General features: G+C 38.9%; 1 protein-coding gene across 6 annotated transcripts in view; it reads left to right on the plus strand.

Moving 5' to 3' along the window:
• The window catches only part of CFAP43 (cilia and flagella associated protein 43), a 76,635-nt gene that overhangs the window by 37,112 nt on the left and 19,697 nt on the right, over positions 1–19,826 (plus strand). For all 6 annotated transcript variants that reach the window (XR_004425303.1, XM_033130447.1, XM_033130449.1 and 3 more), the window contains exons 17-25: positions 2,024–2,171; positions 4,317–4,421; positions 5,148–5,225; positions 10,396–10,521; positions 13,770–13,874; positions 14,939–15,055; positions 15,983–16,210; positions 17,804–18,010; positions 19,671–19,760. Coding sequence is in view for 5 of the 6 variants with exons in the window: in XM_033130447.1 (XP_032986338.1) it covers positions 2,024–2,171; positions 4,317–4,421; positions 5,148–5,225; positions 10,396–10,521; positions 13,770–13,874; positions 14,939–15,055; positions 15,983–16,210; positions 17,804–18,010; positions 19,671–19,760 (1,204 nt within the window). In the remaining variant the exon portion in view is untranslated. The remainder of the gene's footprint in view (positions 1–2,023; positions 2,172–4,316; positions 4,422–5,147; positions 5,226–10,395; positions 10,522–13,769; positions 13,875–14,938; positions 15,056–15,982; positions 16,211–17,803; positions 18,011–19,670; positions 19,761–19,826) is intronic.

Below are 19,826 nucleotides of genomic sequence, written 5' to 3' on the forward strand. Positions count from 1 at the left end.
AAGTTGTTTACTGTCTCTAGAAATTGGCTAGCCCTGGGAGGGGCAGTCCCTCCAGAGTCACCATGGCCCCAGGTATTAAAGCATCAAAATGCAAAAAGTAAAAAGACATGGTTAGTACAAAAGACATGTTCAAGTCTTCTCTTTAATAACATGTGTTGGAGGAACACAAGAAATGAGGACAATTCTGAATAGTAGATAGCTTTAAAAACTCCTGTTGATCCTTAAAAATCCTAACATAGATACATATGTATGTGTACACACATACGGACTTACTTCTCTAATTAGACTTCACTTAGACAACATTAATTGATTTAGACTTTGATTAAGCCAAAATTAAAATTCTAAATAAACAAATACTACCAAAGCATACACATGTTGACCAGGGGGTAGAGAGCGTGAAAGTGACAGCCTGGACTTCAGCTGTTGCCTTATTTGACCTGCCAGTGGACATCACTAGTCAACATGCTATTCATGTCCCCCAAAATAATACCTCACAGCGCCTCCTGTGATCAAAACAGTAACAAAACATGGCCTCTCTCAGTGACATTTGAAAATGTTAAGTCTCGTGGAAATTTTGTATCATAACAATTTTGGTAGCTATTAAATACTTACTTCAAAGACTCCTTTAAAGACTGCACCATCATGCCCATTTTATACATGGAATCTTAATAAAATATTAGCTTGTAGCTCATGTAAGTTCACGAGCTTAGCCTAGAAAAAGTGCTACATACCTCCTTACTGAATATCACTAAGGTCACCTTCAAAGTACCCCCCTTGGGAAGCTATGCACTGACACCAGCACCTAGTCCACCATTCAAAGCAATTTTGGAACTCTTTTTCTATAATGCCCATCAGAGATATCGTCGTATTACCCTTGATGTCCTGAATGTCATCAAAATGTCTTCCTTTATTTTTGGGTAAAGAAGTCATTGGGGCCCAGATCAGGTGAGTAGGGAGGGTGTTCCAACACAGTTAATTGTTTACTGGCTAAAAACTCCCTCACAGACAGTGCCGTGTGAGCTGGTGCATTGTCGTGATGCAAGAGCCATGAATCGTTGGTGAAAAGTTCAGGTTGCATAACTTTCTCACACAGCCTTTTCAGCACTTCCAAATAGTCAATTTGGATTAACTGTTTGTCCAGTTGGTACAAATTCATAATGAGTAATCCCTCTGATATCAAGAAAGGTTAGCAACCTATGCAACAAAGTTAGTGAACTTAATTGTCAGAACTTCGTATAAAAGTACTAACATATTCTTTACAATCAGTGGACGAGGAGCATCTCAGTTAACAGCACACTGGTGCTGGAGTCCTCTTTATGGAAGTAAAGTCATTTCCAGCCCTCCCCAGGCGAATCATGTGTACTTCTGACTCAAAGTTGAGTCTGAAATCTCAGTCCAGGACTTACTAGCTTGTAACCTCAGGTACCTGACAACTCCTCCAAATCAGCTGTGACAAGGTGGGGTCTGCAGCACCTTAGAGCTTGTTAGAAATGCATGTTCTTGAGCCCCACCCGGACTTTCTGAATCAGAATCTCTGTGGGTGGGACCTAGGAATTTGTTTTAGCAAACCCTCCAAGTGATGCCAGAGTTCCCAAAGTTTGTGATGCCCTGGTGTATTGAGAGGAAGTAATACTCCCCTCCGTGGGGGTGGGAATGTGAGGACTGAATGTGATCACGTGGTTACGTACTACGTGAAGCAGCGCGATACCTAGTACGTTCTAGGGGCTCGACCAGAGTAGTGCCTCTTCTGTGCAGTGGCCAAGGTGGGTACAGAGGACACATAGGTTAAGGGCATGGAGACCGTGTGAGAAAAGGTCACCCAGAAAGGTCAAGCGTCTGGTCCTCTTTTGGAGCCCATAGAACGGGCTCTCCTCTAAGAAGCAGAGTCCTAATGATTACAGAGCACCGCAAACAATTGTCCACGTATTTCTTTGTATAGAACGGGTTATGTATCTGGAAATAATACCGCTAAATGTGCGTTTTTTAAATTGTGATTTTGTGTTTTCTTTTTTTATCAATATAGGCGGTTGGGAGGAATCTTATCCACTGAAACTCTTAACTATTGCCAGCAACTTTTAACTATTATGAGCAACACCATGGCAGAAGAGAATAATTATTTAAGTATGGCACAAAGTGACTCCTCGAGTTTGGTATCAGTCTCTGAACACACAGTTGAGTTCCAATACAGTTTTCTTTCCCCTTCTGTCGACCTAAGAAATATGAAAACCTGTAAACAATTTTTACAAGAGTTTATTTGAGCTAAACTGACAACAATTGCCAGGAAGCAAGATCTCAAATGCTCCGCAGAATGAGAGTTTCACAGTTTCTTTTATGCGGTTTTGAAATTAAGGAGGAAACTAAGGGAGATTATATGAAGGTAGAAGAAAGCAAGGCGGGGATTGGATTACAGGATAGTTAACAAGATTCTGTGCTCTCCTGAGGGTGGTTACTGTTTATTTCAAAGGTGTGTTGACCTAGATGCACAAGAATAATAGACAGGGCTTTTTCAAGGCGAAGATAAACCCTTTACTAAAGAAGTTAAATGTCTGAGGCGTGACTACCTACCATGACCTGCCCAGTTAGGAATTTATGATCAGATCACCTTCTCAGGTTCCTTTCCATGGACCCCTTTTTTGTCCACTCTTCCTTGCTTTCTTTTTAAACCAAATAACAGTTTTTGGGTTTCTTTTAGCAGATATTTAGTAATATAATAGTCCTTTTCACCCAGCTGTCCCATGATTTTCAAAAAGAGCATGAGCTACATCTGAGATAAAATATTCAGCCTTTCTCAAAGCAATCACAAATATTACACTTCAGATCTTATTTAAACTATTGTACGAGATCCAGGCTTGCCTGAAAAAAGAAAATCTTACTACCAATTCTGGTGCTTAGTCAAAATGGTCTAACTTTTATGTCACACACATGATTTAGGAAGTATCTAGCCAGAGAACCACATTCATTCATTCGATCATTTAACAAATATTTATTGAGTACCTACTAAGTGCTAGGCTGTGAGAGGTATAGGCATGAACAGATAGAAAGTTCCTGCTTTCATGAAGCTTACGTTCCAATTGGGGGTTGGGGGTGAGAAAAGAGAAAGATAAATAAGCAGATAAATAAGAAAAGATTAGGTAGTAACTAGATCTATTCAGTGAATGAAAATGGCATCCTGTGATAGTATTTGGCTGGAATAGCCTCTCCAAGGAGAAGACTTTTAAGCTGAGATCTGAATTAAAAGAGGGTGCCAACATGCAACATGGGGCAAAAGTACTCAAGGCGGAGGGGAAAAGAGCTTGGCATGTCTGAGGACCTAAAAAAGGCCTGTGCGGTTGAAGGAAGCAAGAGAGAGAGTGGTAGGAGATGAGGTCATCAAGGTGGGAAAAGGCCAGGTAATGAAGGGCTTTGTAAACCAGGTAGAGTTTGGATTTGATTTTACATGTAACAAGAACCTATTAAAGTGTTTGAGGAGAGGATTTACATGATCTTATTTACATTTTTGAAATGATTACTTGCCTGCTGTGTGGAGAATGTTTCCTGTGGGGGACAGGAGTAGAAGCAGGGAGATTAGTGAGGAGGCTATGACAGAGGTCCAGGTAACAGTGATGGAGGTGAAACGGTGTCGGGGAGAGGAAGTGGTAGATTCCGGGTAGGTTTCAGAGGTAGAGTTGATAGAAGTCACTGATGGATTAGAGAGAGAGGGAAAGGAAGGACTTAAGGATGACACCTAGATTTTTTTACCTGAACAATTATGTAGGAGATGATACCATTCGTAGAGGTGGGGAGGGGAGCCACTCTGGGGAGACAAAAGGGAATCTGAAACCAGTTAGTTACTCATGCCAACCTTGAGAAACCTGTTAGACATCTAAGTGGAGATACCAAGTAGGCCACTGGGTAGTCGAGCCTTGAGTTCTGGAGAGAGGCAAGGACTGGAGATGTTGATTGGAGAGTCAAGCACGTGTGGGTGGAATTTAAAGGCAGAAAACCAGGTGAAGTCATAGAAAAGTAAATGACAAAAAGTAGAAGGGGACCGGGACAGAGCAACTTCTGGAGATCCAGGAGAAAAAGGAGACTGAGAAGGAGCAGCCAGTGAGGTTACAGGAGGGCCAGGAGACTGTGACATCTCAAACTCTTCCAAGACATTTTGCTGCCTTGGGAGAATTAGAAAGGGAGTAGTAGCTAAAGGGGAATGTGGTCAATGGAGAGTGGCTTTCCAAAATGCAACAAATGCAAAGGGCTTCAAAGCACTTATATGAAGTAGGGTGAGAGGAGAAGCTGATAAATTTTCAATTTAATAGCTGTGCTTGTCTTCTTCTAAGATAAATGAGAATGTGAGTTTAAGCATTGACTCATCGCAAGAGGCATTATTACTCCAAGTTGATAATACGAAGGAAATTCCCTGGATACAACAAAAAAACCAAGAGGTATTTATAAAACATGGGAGAGGTTTGAAATAATGCTTTGAGGATGTGCCAAATAGACTGGTTTTCTGTGAAAACCTGTTGGAAAGTTAGAAAGTAGAACGAGATCCTACTTGAGAGAGCATTATAAGTGTAACTTTCCTGAAAGCAAACAAACGCGCTCAACACAGCCTGGTCTTTTAGATTCAGTTACAAGAGCTTTAAGAACTGTACTTAAGTTAATAGGAAACCCAACAAGAATGAAGTGTGATACTTCATGTTGGGGATGCTGCATGGTTGCCATCAAGAAAGGGGTGGGTCGGGAACAGGAGACGGGGTGTCGTGGCTTCAGATGTGCAGGAAGGTGACAAAGGATTTAGCCTGCTTGTCCAGTTTCCCTCAAGTTCCCACTAAAACAGCAGACTGGTTTTCCTTTGTCAACTATTCTCCATTTAATTTTTCACTATTTAATTATTTTCTTTCCATTGGCCTTATAATTGACATCAGATCCAAGACGCTGCAGTGGTCACTTACACAATAGCAGTTGACTTAATGAAGGTGCTGCAGTGGTGTTATTATTAGCCTTTAAAGTTGGTCTTATTTGTTTCTAGAGACGTGCTACCTATTATGTATCTATGGACCGATGCGTGTACGTGTATGTGTGTATATAGGTGTGCATGTATCGTATCTGTCACATGCTTTTCTATCATTCCTTTTGCCTGTTTAAGTGATATACTTGTCCCATTTCAGGCCCTCAGAATGGAGATTAAACTGTTTTCCAACAAAAGGAGAGAGATAAAAACAGGAATGAAAGAACTTGCTAAAACTGTAAGTGTTGTGGTTTCATATACAAATACATTTGGCCCTTGGCCTAAAATTATTTTTTGAACTATAGTTTATTCAACACAGCATGAGGAGCTATACCCATTTTTTTCTCTGCCTTTCTCTTCTACCTTTTCTGTTTTCTGGGGTAATTCAACAGGGTAGAATTTTTACCATACCACGCTATATATAAACAGTGGTTTTCTTCTCTGTCTTCCCCAAATACGATGTCTTATTTTTTAAATAATTATTTTAAACTAAAGTTATATGTTTACATTTTTACAAATTAATGACATAATTTAAAATAATATTTTAAAGCAGTACCTGCCCTGCTTATTTATTTTTTACTATGATTCCTGTACTCCAGAGATAACTATTGTCAATTCTTTCAGCTTGTCTGTTTGGTTGTTTACCTCCATCTTCCTAAATAGTCTTCTTAATACTGTCTCTTGATATTTCTATTTGACACTATGGGTTTCCTGGTATGGAAGATGAGTGTTTAGATTCTCTTACACGGCAACCTCCCATCACTGCAATATACACATAGATCGGTACTAAGTATGGACACTATTATGTTATGTAAATATTCTTCATAGCTGAGCCACATGGCATATTATAATTACATTTTCATTTTTACAACTTTATATTTCTGGCAATTAATAATTGCCTTTGTTTGGGATTAAGCCTTTCTAGTATGTACCTGTTACCTATTCAAACTCCACTAATGCTAAGTACAAAAAGCCTCTTCGCAATACAGGTACCTAAGGAAAGCAAGCTGTCCGAGCTTTTTTATTTTTTTTAACTTTATTTTTGTGACCTGCCTTCTAGAGCTTTCCATCTTCCATCTCCAGTCTAAGCACCTTGCTCTCTAGCCCAGGCACACAACTGCTGTCCTAGAAAATTCTCTTGTCCACCTTCCTGGGAACTCCTCTCACCTGCCCCCTGAGTTGGAGCCCCTGTTTTCAGGGTGCCATGCGTTTTTCTTTGTTTTCTTGGTGTGCATCTTCCAGCAGCTTCCTAAGCAGAACTGTTGTTTGTCCCATGCTTGGGAACATCATTTATTATGTAGCTGTGCTTCTGACGGACCGTTTAAATGTAATACAGTGTGAGTCGTACAGTGCGTTGGCACTTGAGAAAGGGTATATGGGAGCTATGTTTTTTGAGACTTGGTTTTTCTTAAAATGTCTTTATCCTACTCTTACACTTATCTGATAGCTTGCCTATGTCTACAATGATTTCCCCTCAGAATTTTGAAGGCTTGCTCCATTGTTTTCCAGCTTTCAGTGTTTGCTTCAGAGAATCTAATACCTTTCTGATTCTCAGTTCTTTGTAGGTAGCCAGATTTTTCAATCTGGAAACTTATAGGATCCTTTCTTTATCCCTGCTGTTTGGAAATTTCACAATTATGCACCTTGATATGTTTGATGGATATTCTTGGTTTGCTGGTACAAATATGCTCTCCACCCTTTTCCACCCTGTTCTGAGCTCCAGGAGGCTGGCCTTTTGTGGATGGCATCATTGGGCTCTCTTGCCTCTGACTTCTGCTTGGGTTTAGCCACTGAGTGGTATCAGCAGGAGGTCAGAGGATGGGAGAAGAAGACTAGGGTCAGGGTTTTTAGTCCTCCAGGGTCCTCTTTGTGGTGTTAGGAGCTGGCAGTGACGGCCAGCCCTCTTATTTATCTCTTCAGGTTCCGTAGCCACTCCCCACCCTTGCCCTTCAGACCTAGCAGTGTAACAGCTTCCCATGGCTGCTGGCCTGAGATACCTGATCATGCCTTGCTGGTTTCCCTTAAGCTGCTGATCTTTTCTCAATGTCTCCCTCCCCAATTACCCTATTTGAGTGTGTCATCTGTTTCATACCAGGACTCTCTTTTGTATGTTTTTTGGGTTTTTTTTTTCCTCTCTCATGTGCTGGGCATTGGTGAGCACTTTAAATAAGACAACTTTGTCTTTCAGGGTGTTCTTAAATGTTTCTTTGGTAATTTCCCCCCCCCCTTTGTTTTTATTTTCCTGATTACTAATGAAGTGGAGCATCTTTTCATGACTCTAAAGACTATTTGTTTTTCCTCTTCTGTGAATTCCCTGTACGTATCCTTTGCCCATTTCTCTATTGGGTTGTTGGTCTTTTTCTTTTTGATTGTAGGAGTTCTTTATTATTAATTTATATTTATTTATGATAATTAGGGTTAGCTAAGCTGTGATAATAACTAACCTCTAAAAACATAATGGCATAGAGATGAGAAGTTTCTTTCTCAAATAATAGTTCTGGGTTCAGGTCAGTCATTCAGAGGCTGACAGAGACTCTGCTAGCTTTATCACATGGCTTCTAAGGTTGCCTCACGTGATGTCATCCCAGGTAACTGGAGGGGAAAAGAGCGTGGAGGTGTGCAGGGGGGCCAATCTAGACGTGGCCATTGTTATTTGAATGAACCATATTAAATTTCTTTTTCATATGGTGCAACCTAATATACTACAAATATTTTCTGTCTTGTCTCAACTTTTATGATGTGCTTTTTTAAATAACAGAATTTAAAAATTATGATTCAAGAGTGTTGATCATTTTACTTACAGCTTTTGTTTTTGTGTCTGATTTCTAAAGGTCTTCCAAAGTCTCACATATTTTCTTCTAATACTCCTTTATTTCACCTATACATTATTTTCATGAATGGTGTGAGGTGTAGATCTAACTTCATTCCCCACCCCCCAAATTAGCCCATTTTGTCAGTGCTTATTATTGAATATACCACTCTTTCTCCACTGATTTCTAACTTCTCTATCAACCCCTGGAGTCCCATGTATATGGGAATGTTTCTGGATTCTCTAGTCTGAAATTGAGTATTGATCTTTTTGTTGAGCTATTTCCAAACGATTTTAATTGTCATAGCTTTATAAAGTATTTTTATATCTTGAAAGTAATTCTCCCTTTGCTCTTCTTTTTCCAAAAATGTTGGCTTTGTTATGCATAATTTCTTTTTTGAATTTTAAAATCAGCTTGTCAAGCTCCATGAAAAACTCTGATTTGATTTTGATTGAGATTATATTGCTTATAGTTTGATTTGGGGAAGAATTTATTTGCTATCTGAAATTATATATAATGCATATAAATTTATAATATAAATCTTATATATGTATTATATAAATATATCTCTATTCAATTTTTAAAAAATATTCTTTAGTGAAGTTTTATAGTCTAAAAGTGATTTTGTATAATTTTCTTACTAAGTTTATTTTAGGTATCTTATAGTTTGTTTTGCTTTTGTAAAGGAAATATTTTTCTGTTACATTTTCTAATTGGTTACTACTGGTATATATGAATATTACTGACTTTATATCTGATCACCTTGCTGAATTCTATTTTCAGTTCTTCTATTTTATCAGTTGACTTTCTTGAATAGTCTAGGAAGACTATCATATTTTCTGAAAATTACATGTCTCTTATCAATCTTTATACTTCATTTCTTTTTCTTGTCGTATAGCAAGGGCTTCTAATATAATAGTGGTCACGACAGTGGACATACTTGTCTTCTTCCTAACCTTAACAGGAAGGCTACTAACTTTTAAGTGTGAAGTTGCTGTAGCTTCTGTTAGATATCCTTTAACAAGTTAAAGAAATTCCTTTCTATCCCTGTTACCTAAGAATTTTTATTGTGAATGTGATCAAATACCTTATAACCCTCAGATAGACATTCGTCATTTTAAGTAGTACAACAGATCTGACTTCAGCAGGTATTTTTGTCTGTTTTCAGTAAAAGAAATAGGGTGGGTGGTGTTGGGAAATGTCTTAGCCAGGGGGCCAGTGTTCTCTAATTCCTTCTAGCCACTGACAGATTCCTTGGGCATTTCTCTGTTTCTCCCATCCTCTGACTTCTGCTTGGGTTTAGCCACTGAGTGGTATCAGCAGGAGGTCAGAGGATAGGAGAAGACTAGGGTCAGGGTTTTTAGTCCTCCAGGGTCCTCTTTGTGGTGTTAGGAGCTGGCAGTGACGGCCAGCCCTCTTATTTATCTCTTCAGGTTCCAGTGACCACTCCCCACCCTTGCCCTTCAGACCTAAGAGTGGTGACATCTTCCCATGGTTGCTGGCCTGAGATGCCTGATCATGCCTTGCTGACATTGCTCTGTTTCTCCCACCCAAATAGGAATTCCAGTTTCCTCCACCTGGAGGCAAACACCCCGTTACTACTGCTGGGCCCCAGGGAGTTTTACCAAGTGGGGTACATGTACATACAGGTTTTCCACTGCTTGTTTCTAATGTAGTACCCCTAGCTAATCACTCTGCCAGCTACTTCTAGGCTACCCCTCACTCCGGTATCTGGTGTAGCTTCTGTCTTTTGTTCAGTATTGTCCTGGGGGGCTCTAGGGGCTATGATGCATCATTCAGATTCATCTGATTTTCATCTTTCAGATGTTACAATCGTCATGCTAATGAAGCATACTTTTTCTTTTTTTCTTCTTATTTGCAGTAATGAATTTATTTATTTTCTCTTAATTTTATGGATCAGGGCAGGAAAGGAAAATTGTAAAGGCCATTCTGAGTCCACCATTTTGAAACTGAAGTCCTCATTTTTTCTATCGTATTGCTTGAGTTGTTTTGTTAATTTGGAAGGGCTCTTTATATTGTGAACATTATCATATATGTTGCAACGTGTGTCCTTTGCCCCTGAATTTTTTGAAGTTATAAAAATTTAAAGATAGTTTTTATTATGGTTATTCTGGAAATATTCAAATATATATATAAGGCAAGAGAATAATAATATAATAAATCCAGTTTCCAATATTATTTCATCTATACCCCTATCCACATCCCCTCCCATGATTATTTTGAAGTAAATCTAGATATCATATTATTTTCTCTTTAATTATTTAAGTATCTATCTCTAAAAGACAAGAATTCAAACACATAATCAAAATACCATCTGCACACCTAAATATCAATAATTCCTTAATATCATTCAATGAAGTGATGAATTTATACATTTTTGTTGTTGTTCTTTATGAATGAATGACCTCTTAAAGGTTAAGCCTTAAAACTTAAATAACCACAATGAGTACATAACCTAATTCTTTACTCAATAGTTGCATTTAGATAAACAGAACAACTATTTTTTATTGATTGCTAAGAGAATCTTTAACGTTTAATTCTTTTCTTGTTGCCATCCTTTCCTACTTTAAAATCCAGGTTCTGAATATGATGGAAGAAAATGAAACAGTAGATAACATTGCAAAATTAGAGCAACGGGAATTTGGTCTGGATCTTGAGGAACTAGAAAGGCTTCACGACGAAAGTGAGGAAGAAATAGAAAAGGTACGAAAAATCTGATTTAAGCACCATAATGAAGGGAACAAAAAGAAAATAGGAAGGAGAACTTTCCCAGATTATGGAAACAAAACAAAAACTTTTCCAGCACAATGTGAATAAAGCAAACCTAGTGCATATAAATAGAATGAGTCAGAGAATTATTGAATTTGGGGGTTAGGGGAAGAAGAGCATCTGGGCTAGCCAGATATCTGATGTTTGTCTCTCCTCCATGACCTTCATACCAAACATCTTCCACCATGTTTGAAAATTTTTGGAAATCCCCTCGGCTACCTCATGTCAACTTTGGGCACTCTGGTTTAATAATCCCTTTCTTAATTAGAGTTGAAATCTTTCTTACTACACTCACTGATTCTTCTATTCTTTGAGCACCATCTACTCTATGTCCTCTCCGAAAATGGTTAGAGAAGATTAGCAATTACCATGTTCCCTGTGTATCTTCTCTTGTCTCAGGTAACTATCCCAGCTCCTATGAAGATCATATAATGTAGTTTCGATAGCTTCATCATCATCACACAATTTTCCTCTGATTTCATTATAGTTGAGTCTGGCATCCACAAAAGAATTCCAATTATTATCTGTCCAGTTTAGAGAAAAGCATAAACTTAAACCTCCACTTTTCTAGATACTACTATTTAATTCAGCCTTTGCATCTTTTTTATTGCAATCACATCACATTGTTTACTCATATTGAATTTATTTTAGGTAAAAGCCCTAATTGTGTTTTACATAAGATGTTCTTAAGCTACCTCTTTCTCAACCTGCACAGTACCCGTGATTTTTTTAATGTGCAAGTATAAATACATCTTTCCCTCTGAACAAGAGAATTAAATATAGCTGGATTCAAGGACATTTAAGTGGATTATAGTTGGTTAAACAACTACACAAAAAGAGACTGATTACTTGATTGATGTCTCTAGGAGAGAGGTTTCCAGTGATATGCCCCAGGACTGTGTCCTGTTAAACATATTTATTAACGACTGGGTGAAGATGTAGAAATGAAGCAGATTTGTCAAATTCGTGAGTGACATGAGGCTGAGAATGAGAGGAAATATATTGGGTAACAGATTCAGGACCAAAAAGACCTCAACAGACTGACCCAAAGAGATAAAATTTACCTGGATGATCATTCATCCATTCATTCTGCAACATTTATCGAATACCTATTACATGCCAGGCTGGAAATACAGTGAATAAAACAGATAAGTCCTGCCCACATGGGCCTAATCTAATGGAGAAGACAGGCCATAAATAAACAAATCTCTCTATGTTGTATGATGAAAACAAACTGGATGCTATGATAGACGTGGGAGATCTACTTCTGTGGTCAAAGAAAGCCACTTTAAAGGGCTGATATTTTGATTGGGAACTAAAAGAAGAGAGAGAGCTGACTATGCAAAGATCTGGAGGAGGAGAATGTCAAGCAAAGGGAGCAGCAGGAGCAAAGGCCCTGAGGCAGAAATGGCTTGGAGTATTCCAGGAACAGAAAGACCAGAAGGCTGTAGGACATGAGGTGACGAGAGAGCCCCATTGAATGATGTGGGAGAGGCAGGCAGAGGCCAGTCTGAAGACCTTGTACAGGTGTATCAGGGTAAAGAATTTGGCTTTTGTTATTACATAAATGCACAACAGGAAGCTATTAGAAATGATCCCTCCCCTTTTTTTTTGCTATAAAAATTGGCATCAATTTAGGGGCTTTTTGAATGTTATTTATTTTGATTGTCAGAACAATCTAAAAAAGTATGTTATTGTTTTTTCCACTTGAAGAAATTAAGGCTTCGGAGCTAAAGTCACTTGGCTAAGATCCCACATCTGGGATCTGAGCCAGGAAGCATTCCCTATCTGCCCACAAGGCTTCAGGCTCTTCTCCTTGGCCCTGGCTTCACTCAGGCCTGTAATCTCCCTTCCTATTCTGGCACCAGTTTCTCCCAGCTCATTCAGCTGGAGCGCTCTGCAATGAGTCTGGGTTGGGTGCCCACCTCCATTCTTACTCTAGCATTGCTTCTCTCTTCAAACTCATATCTGACTACCTGGCCCCAGCAGCCTGCTCCTCTGACCTGCTGACAGCTTGGACACAGTGTTAGGGACCAAGTCTGGAGGTGTTGATGAAATAGCTCAGCAGTAGAGACAGAAAGGCTGGGAATCAGACAGGTTCTGACATTGATACTCCAAAACAGCTGTTTATTTAAGAAAAAATAAAATGTATTAGCTATTAACTCAATGCATAAAAACAAAACAGAAATAAAATGCAAATTAAGCAAAGTATTCAGACTATAAATAAAATAAATATGAATAAATGAATGAATAAATAAATAAGACATTTTGTAATTGGGGGTGGGGGGTGGATATTATTCTTAGCTAGTTTGCTAACAATTCTGCAAACAAAATGAAATGCAAAAAAGGATCTGAAGAGGATCCTAAGGACTAGAGATTACTGGGTCTCACTTTCATACCAGCTCTCTTGACAAACTTTATTAAAATGAGAACACTTAATCACTTAAATATTAATTAATAGGATTACTTAAAGCAGATAAAACTAATTGAAATAACACATAAGTTTCTAAGTGGGGAAATGTACATTATGTGATCCGCAAGAGTAGCAGAGCATTCACTTCATGGTGGACACAAATAATAGAAGAACTAAGTGTAGTAAAGGCCCCAAGACAGAGGTCACAAACTGGCATTTTACATATGCAATGACAAAAATTAAGCCAACATTTAGATATCTGGCAGTTTCATACAATTACAAATTTCAAACTTCTCTAATAAAACAGGAAGACTTGGCATAGTGGGTTTGCTACCCCACCCTGTACCCACCAGCTAGATTTGTGATGACGTGTGTGTGTGTGTGTGTGTGTGTGTGTGTGTGTGTGTGTGTGTGTTAGCTATCCAGCCCACCATGGCTGTGCTATTGTCCCCACACCCACCTTGGCTCATGTGTGGAAGTTGCCTGCCCTTAGAGGTGTTTGTGTTGACACCCTGGTCCTCAAGGAAGGGAATCCCGAGCCTCCAGACTAAACTTCAGGAGAAGTTCTCCAAGACAGGGAAGTGTTCCCACCCAAGTGCGTCTCAGTGCAGGGCAGCTCTATGTGCTGGGGAAAGATCAAACTCTATCACTAAATGTGCAGTCATGACTGGCTCGTTAATGTACTATGGAGATTATTTTTTTAAGAGGCCACATTTTCATTTTTATTTTATTTTTTATTTTATTTTTCCCTTCATCTGTGTTCTTCAAGATAAAGAAGGATGTGGAGATGCATAATCTAGCCAAGAGATATTTGGCTGAACTCATTAAAGAAGAATGCTGGAATTCAATGGCTGTGAAAGGTCGAGCTCTTAAGGTAACATATATAACTCCAGGTATAACACCTTACCAATGAGAATTTTTATTGGAAGTCTCATGGCAGAAAATTTTTTAGAGAAAATCCATACATAGCAAAGCATTCAAAGCGTGCCTCGCCCATTCCTGTTCCGAATTCTCCCTAGATGTTCACTTTTTCTTGTCTTATTCTTCCCTCTCTGCTCAGTCCCCTTCTGCTTCCACGCCAGCATCTCTTAAGATTTACCTTAGCACTTCTTTCCCTCTTCCTCTATGGCGCTACCTGCATCCAGGTCTTACTACCTGTCTGTTCCAGGAGGCCACCTCACTCACTTTCCATACAGATTGAAAACTAAACGATATTGTTCATATTTCTACCTCTACCTGCCCTCACATTTTCTAAAGGGCTGTTTTTCATGCTTTTTCATTGAGATTCCTCCCAACGCAACTTTCCTCTTTGTGTAGGGGGACCAAAAGTCCCAGTTTATGCCTGTGGTCCTCGAGTAACTTTAACAGCACCCTTTTCACTTTCAAATATACCCCCCACCCCACACACCTGTTTGAATAGTGAAGTCTATGATCAGCCTACATTTATGTGATTGAGTATTGCTCAAAAACAGCATTTCTCAAGAGTGGCACATTTGGGGCTGGCTAATCCTTTGTTGTGGGGGCTGTGCTATGGATTGTAGGATGTTTTACAACATCCCTGGCCACTCTCTACTGGACCCCAGGAGCAGCCAAGCCACCCACTAGTAAAAATCAAGAATGTCTCCAGACATTGCCAAATGTCCCTGAGGGGCTGGGGCGGAGGGCGACAGGGCAGGAATCACTCCGCAGGAATCACTCCGGGCTGAGAACCACTGCTCCAGAAGTAAATCCTTCACAAAAGCACAGTCTTTTTATACAAAGTTATACCAGTGTTAATGGCATACATTGTTTTATTTTAAAGAAAGTTTCCATTTTCAGTTTCACTCATGCATAATAACCTATGAATTAATTTTAATCAGGGAAAACATCCTTCACTCCACCCCAGACACACACACTTTTATTAAAAATGGATTTATTTTGTGTGTTTTTTCCCCCAAGTGCTTTCACATCCCCTGCGTGGTTGAGAACTTTCCAATGAAAGAACGCACAGATGAAGAGTTGAAAAAATTGAAGAGAGTTTTACAACAAAAGAAGATTGAAACCGAGTGTCTTAAAGTACAATTTTAAATATATGTATTTATATAAGTGATGTGGTTTATTTCAGGGTCTTCTTCATACAGATTTGAGTTGGGATACAATTTAGGATAAGTTTAGATATTGTTTGTATTTATATTTTCATTCCTTGTTAATATATAGAATACATTCTAATGAATATAGGAGCCAAATCCTCACAATAAATCAAGAAGCCTATATCCTCGACAACACTGACTAGCCCTCAAATATGAGGATATTCTTTTAAAAATGTGCTTTGGGTTTTGTTTTTGTTCTGGTCAGAAGTTGTCTTCATCTACCCATATTCTGTTCATCTTCTCTTTTCTCTTGGCATGGTATTTTGAGATAATTGACAAAGATGAAGTGGTATCTGTTTTGGAAGAATTATGGTTTTCCTAAAGAATTCCAGCTTTAAAAAAAAGCAGCAATCTCTATCAGACTACTAAAAACAAAAACAAAAACAAAAAAGCCACTGCCCTACTGGTGTAGTTTTGTTTTGGCCAAAACTTTGCATTCATTCTTTTTCTGAAACATAAAATGAAGCTATACTTAATTCTTAACCTACATCCACGAGTCCTATATGAATGAGTTCCTTTGTAAAATATGAAGAAAAGGTATATTTTTTAATGTTTAAGTTCCAACAAAGACTCAAAATATTTACAAGCAGCTGTCATCCTGACAGCAAAATGTAAATATTACATACTATCAAGGACCATTTTTACTCTTGTGATTTATCCAGAATTTATCAGTTTCCAAAGCTTTAATCTCATCTGCAGCAGTTTCCGGATCTATCTATCACTTTGAATTCAGTTGTTGACGAGACAATTTAACATCTTAAAATGATTGTTGAAATAAGTTGTCACAAAACTGCTCTTTAGAGAAGAATTCTTATTATTGCATAACTTCCATGTCATCTTTTTCTGTGTTTAGCTACGGAAAGAAATTGTAGAGTTTCAACCTACAAAGACTTTGGTTAAAAAGCATCATGAAGAGGATGATGAAGAAGAGGAAGACGATGTAGCAGTAAAAGATACTAACTTGCCCAATTACATGTTTGGCAGTCAGAGTACTGATTTTGGGATACATGCCTCTTTGTTGTCAAGCCAATTGGAACTTCATTCGAGAGAGGAGAAAATCAACCAAATTATATTATTGAAAGTGGGTGAATTTTTTCTTTATACTTGAAAATCTCTAAAAATCTCTGTGAGCTGTCATGCAAAGGCTCAAATTGAAATTTAATGCCAGTCAAATGTCTTTAAAGTACACAGAGAAATATCCAGATGGCTAGCGAGTATTCATGTTGCTTATGCTGAGCTTGTGTACAAGAGTTGCTTTTATCCATTTGGACCGAGTTCTGTGACAACAGGTTTTTCTAAAAAAACATCCTACACTGGCTGACACCACAAACAAACCATTCTTCTATTTAGATCTTCAGTAAGCTCAAAGATCAAAGAAATCCTTGAATGCCATCTTCTAGGTAACCCAGATGTCAAGTAGGACCTCCTTGTATGATCAAAATGTGATTGCTTATCTATCCTTTTAACCTGAGGAAATGCAATTTTCTCTCTAAAATTTGTGTAACTTCTGGGGCTCAAGGATAAGGGGCAGTGTCCCTCAAGCTCTAAGCTCCTACTCCTTACTTTCCACCAAATAAGTCAGTCTCAGAACACATCTGTGCATGTCTACTGAAGGTTTTGAAAATTCAATGATGGTGTTTGCAGCAATGCAAATTGTTTGAAATTTAATATCGGCCATTCCTGATCCTGAAAGTCCTTCAGCCATGTCTGCAATTTGTGTTCTAGCCTCCTGCCATGTTACCCTGCTTTCTTTTCCTATCTTTTCCTCTTTTCCTCCTTCAATCCCTGAAATTCCTGTGCATTTATACTAAGAGCTATTTAGTTACCTCTTTCCTTGCTCAGCTTCTGCTGACTCATGCCCTCAGGGTCTCACTTTCCTACTTCTTTATTAAGGCATTTTCCAACAAAAAGGAAATTACAGCCCAAGAGAAATTTCCTGGTGCCAGCTTTTGAGAACATTTTTCCACCCTACTTTACTGGTTTCATCTTTAGTAGGATAGCTATATAGACTGAATTCTGATGGTAAAATAAAGGCCACTTTGAGGTGACCCATTGTTCTAATCATCAGCAGAGGTGAGGACAAGCCAGTTGGACCCACTGCCACCTTAGTAATTGGCTGCTCCAGCTAGCCAGCTTGTGTACGCTTCCTACCTGAGAATGACATCCCTATACAGAGGAGAAGTATTGTCTGTGGTTTTGCTTCTCTGGGAGATTCTCTATACAACGTCTATAGGCCATCTCTTCCTCACCACATCACCATGGTTCCAAAGAAAAGACATTTCCCTATTTAAATACTGCATATTGCCTTTTAAATATTTCATGATGGATTTTTTTTTTTTTAAAGAACATACACAGAAGTAGAGAGAATATTCCAAAGAGCTTTCAAGGATGTATCACCCACTTCAGCATTTATCAACACACCTGCACATTGAGTTACACTTGCATTTTGGGAAGTAAGTTGTGGTATAACAGTGGTTGCCTTAATCCTACCAATGGTGGGATGCCGCTGTTCAGCTTACTGAACCAAGAAATGACTTTCTATAAACAGTGTTTTACAAAGATTAATTTCCTGATAACTTGTAAATGATTTTGGAGGGAAAGTAAAACTGTGGAATCATGTTACCAGTAAAGGTATAATATGTGATGTGTTTTCAGTTACATGTTGATATTTCAGGATATCATTTACAAGGTAAAAACTGCTTTCAATAATGAGTTTGATGCTGCATATAAACAAAAAGAGTTTGAAATTGCACGTATAAAGGAAAGAAATGTAAGAATTCAAGAAATCATTTTAGATCTGGAATTGCAAGAACCTGTCTGGCAACCGGAATTTGATGACCACGAGAAGCCGGAGAGAACCCTTGTTGTGGAAAATAGTGAGGTACTGGCGAATTACATTATTCCTACCCTTTTCTCTCCTGACATTTTCCCGAGCTCTTATTTATCCATCTTACTGTTTGCACTACTGGAAGCAACTACATGAGGTAGCATTCTCAGTTACAAGTAACAAGAACAGTTGGCACAGCCTCAACAATAACGAGGATTTGTTTTACGAGTCCCACAGAGTTCCGGAAAGATATGGATACCGAGCCTAGAAAGAAATAGGAACCCCAGACTGGAGCCTTGTGGGGAGTCTGGAAGTCCTTTTTTCTTCATCTCTTAGCTCACTTCTCTCTGCATTTCAGCTTCCTCCAACAGTTTTGACTTTATACTATTTCCTACTCTCGAGAGAACTGCTGGTCTGAACCAGAATCTTTTAGTCCCAATTCTGGATTTACCTGGGAAGAGGCTCCTCGGCCCAGGTTGGGTCCAGTGTTGGGCCACATCATTAGGCGTAAGCCGACAGTGCTCCAGCAATTACCTAGGTCATTAGGGCAGCATGGGTCCTAGAGAAAGGGGGTTTGCTGGGCAGCCTTATTAAAAGGTGTTTGACACAGAGGGAGTTACAAGTAAATGCCTTAAGAAAACAATTAAAATAACCACATTTTATTTCTAAAAGTAAAAAATGCTAGAGAATACTCAAAGAAAACCCCTTGCTCACATGAAATCAACTAAATTACTTTGGGGCAATCACGTTGCTTAGAAGTAACAGCAAACACTTACACAGTACAGTCCCACTTAAAAGCCAGGCACCATTCTAAGTACCCTAGATAGATTGAGACTAATTTATCATTACAAGACCTTATAAGATAGGTACTAATATTACCTCCATTTTATAGATGAGGAGACTGAGGCACAGAGAGGGTAAGTAGCTTGACCACAGTTACAAAGCTAGTTAAGTAACAGAGTTAGGGTTTGAATCCAATTATAGTACTTCAGAGTACACCCTCTTAACCTCTACACTCTATTGTTTAAGGAAGTTGCTTCTTCCAGAACCAGACTCTTGCCACATGACCTAAGACTGAAGGACCTCACTCTGCTGCTCTCACCAGTGTCCTGCTCTGAGCAAGCACTTTGTATGTGCATAATTCACCCCACCCTGCTTGCTTCTTCCTATATGCTAATGCCCTCTACACTCAGGAGAGTGATCTTGTTAAAACCAAACATTATGTCTTTCCCCTGCTTAACCCCTGCAGTGACTAGCTGTTCATCTCACTCCTGATAAAGCCCTCGGGTCCACCGTGGGCCCACTTCACTTCAGTTGTTCTCCCCACCTTGCTCTGTGCTGACTACACTTACATTTTCACAATTCCTTGCATCTCCCAAGCTATTGACCTCTCAGAACCCTCATCCAGCAGGATTTGGCTTAGATGACATTTCTTTGGACCCATCCCCCTACCCCCCAACCTAAATCAGGTCCCCTGTTATAATCTCTTTAGTGAAGGAGATGGACTTAGAGAGCTAATGGAGAAATAACGATGTGTTTTTTTCAACCCTCTTCATTTCAGATCTCATCTTTATTCCAAAATAGGAAATTGGTTGTGAAATCTGGACAGTCCCTTTATCCCCTTGATACCTTCTAACCTCCTCTTGGTATGTGGAAGGAAAGTTCGGTTGAATTTTGTAAAAATAACAGCAGGAAATAATATTTTCTCTTTCAGATTGCAGCTCAAAAATATGTTAATCCGTGGCGAAAAGTCAAAGCAGAATTAACCGCGGTCCATATATTAGAGGAGGGGCTTCTAGCACGGGTATGCAGTGTTGCTCAAACAGTACCTGAGACCCTCCTTTCCTTTAGGGATACCTGTTCCTAATTT

Source organism: Rhinolophus ferrumequinum, chromosome 16 (genome assembly GCF_004115265.2).
Source record: "Rhinolophus ferrumequinum isolate MPI-CBG mRhiFer1 chromosome 16, mRhiFer1_v1.p, whole genome shotgun sequence".
NCBI lineage: Eukaryota > Metazoa > Chordata > Mammalia > Chiroptera > Rhinolophidae > Rhinolophus > Rhinolophus ferrumequinum.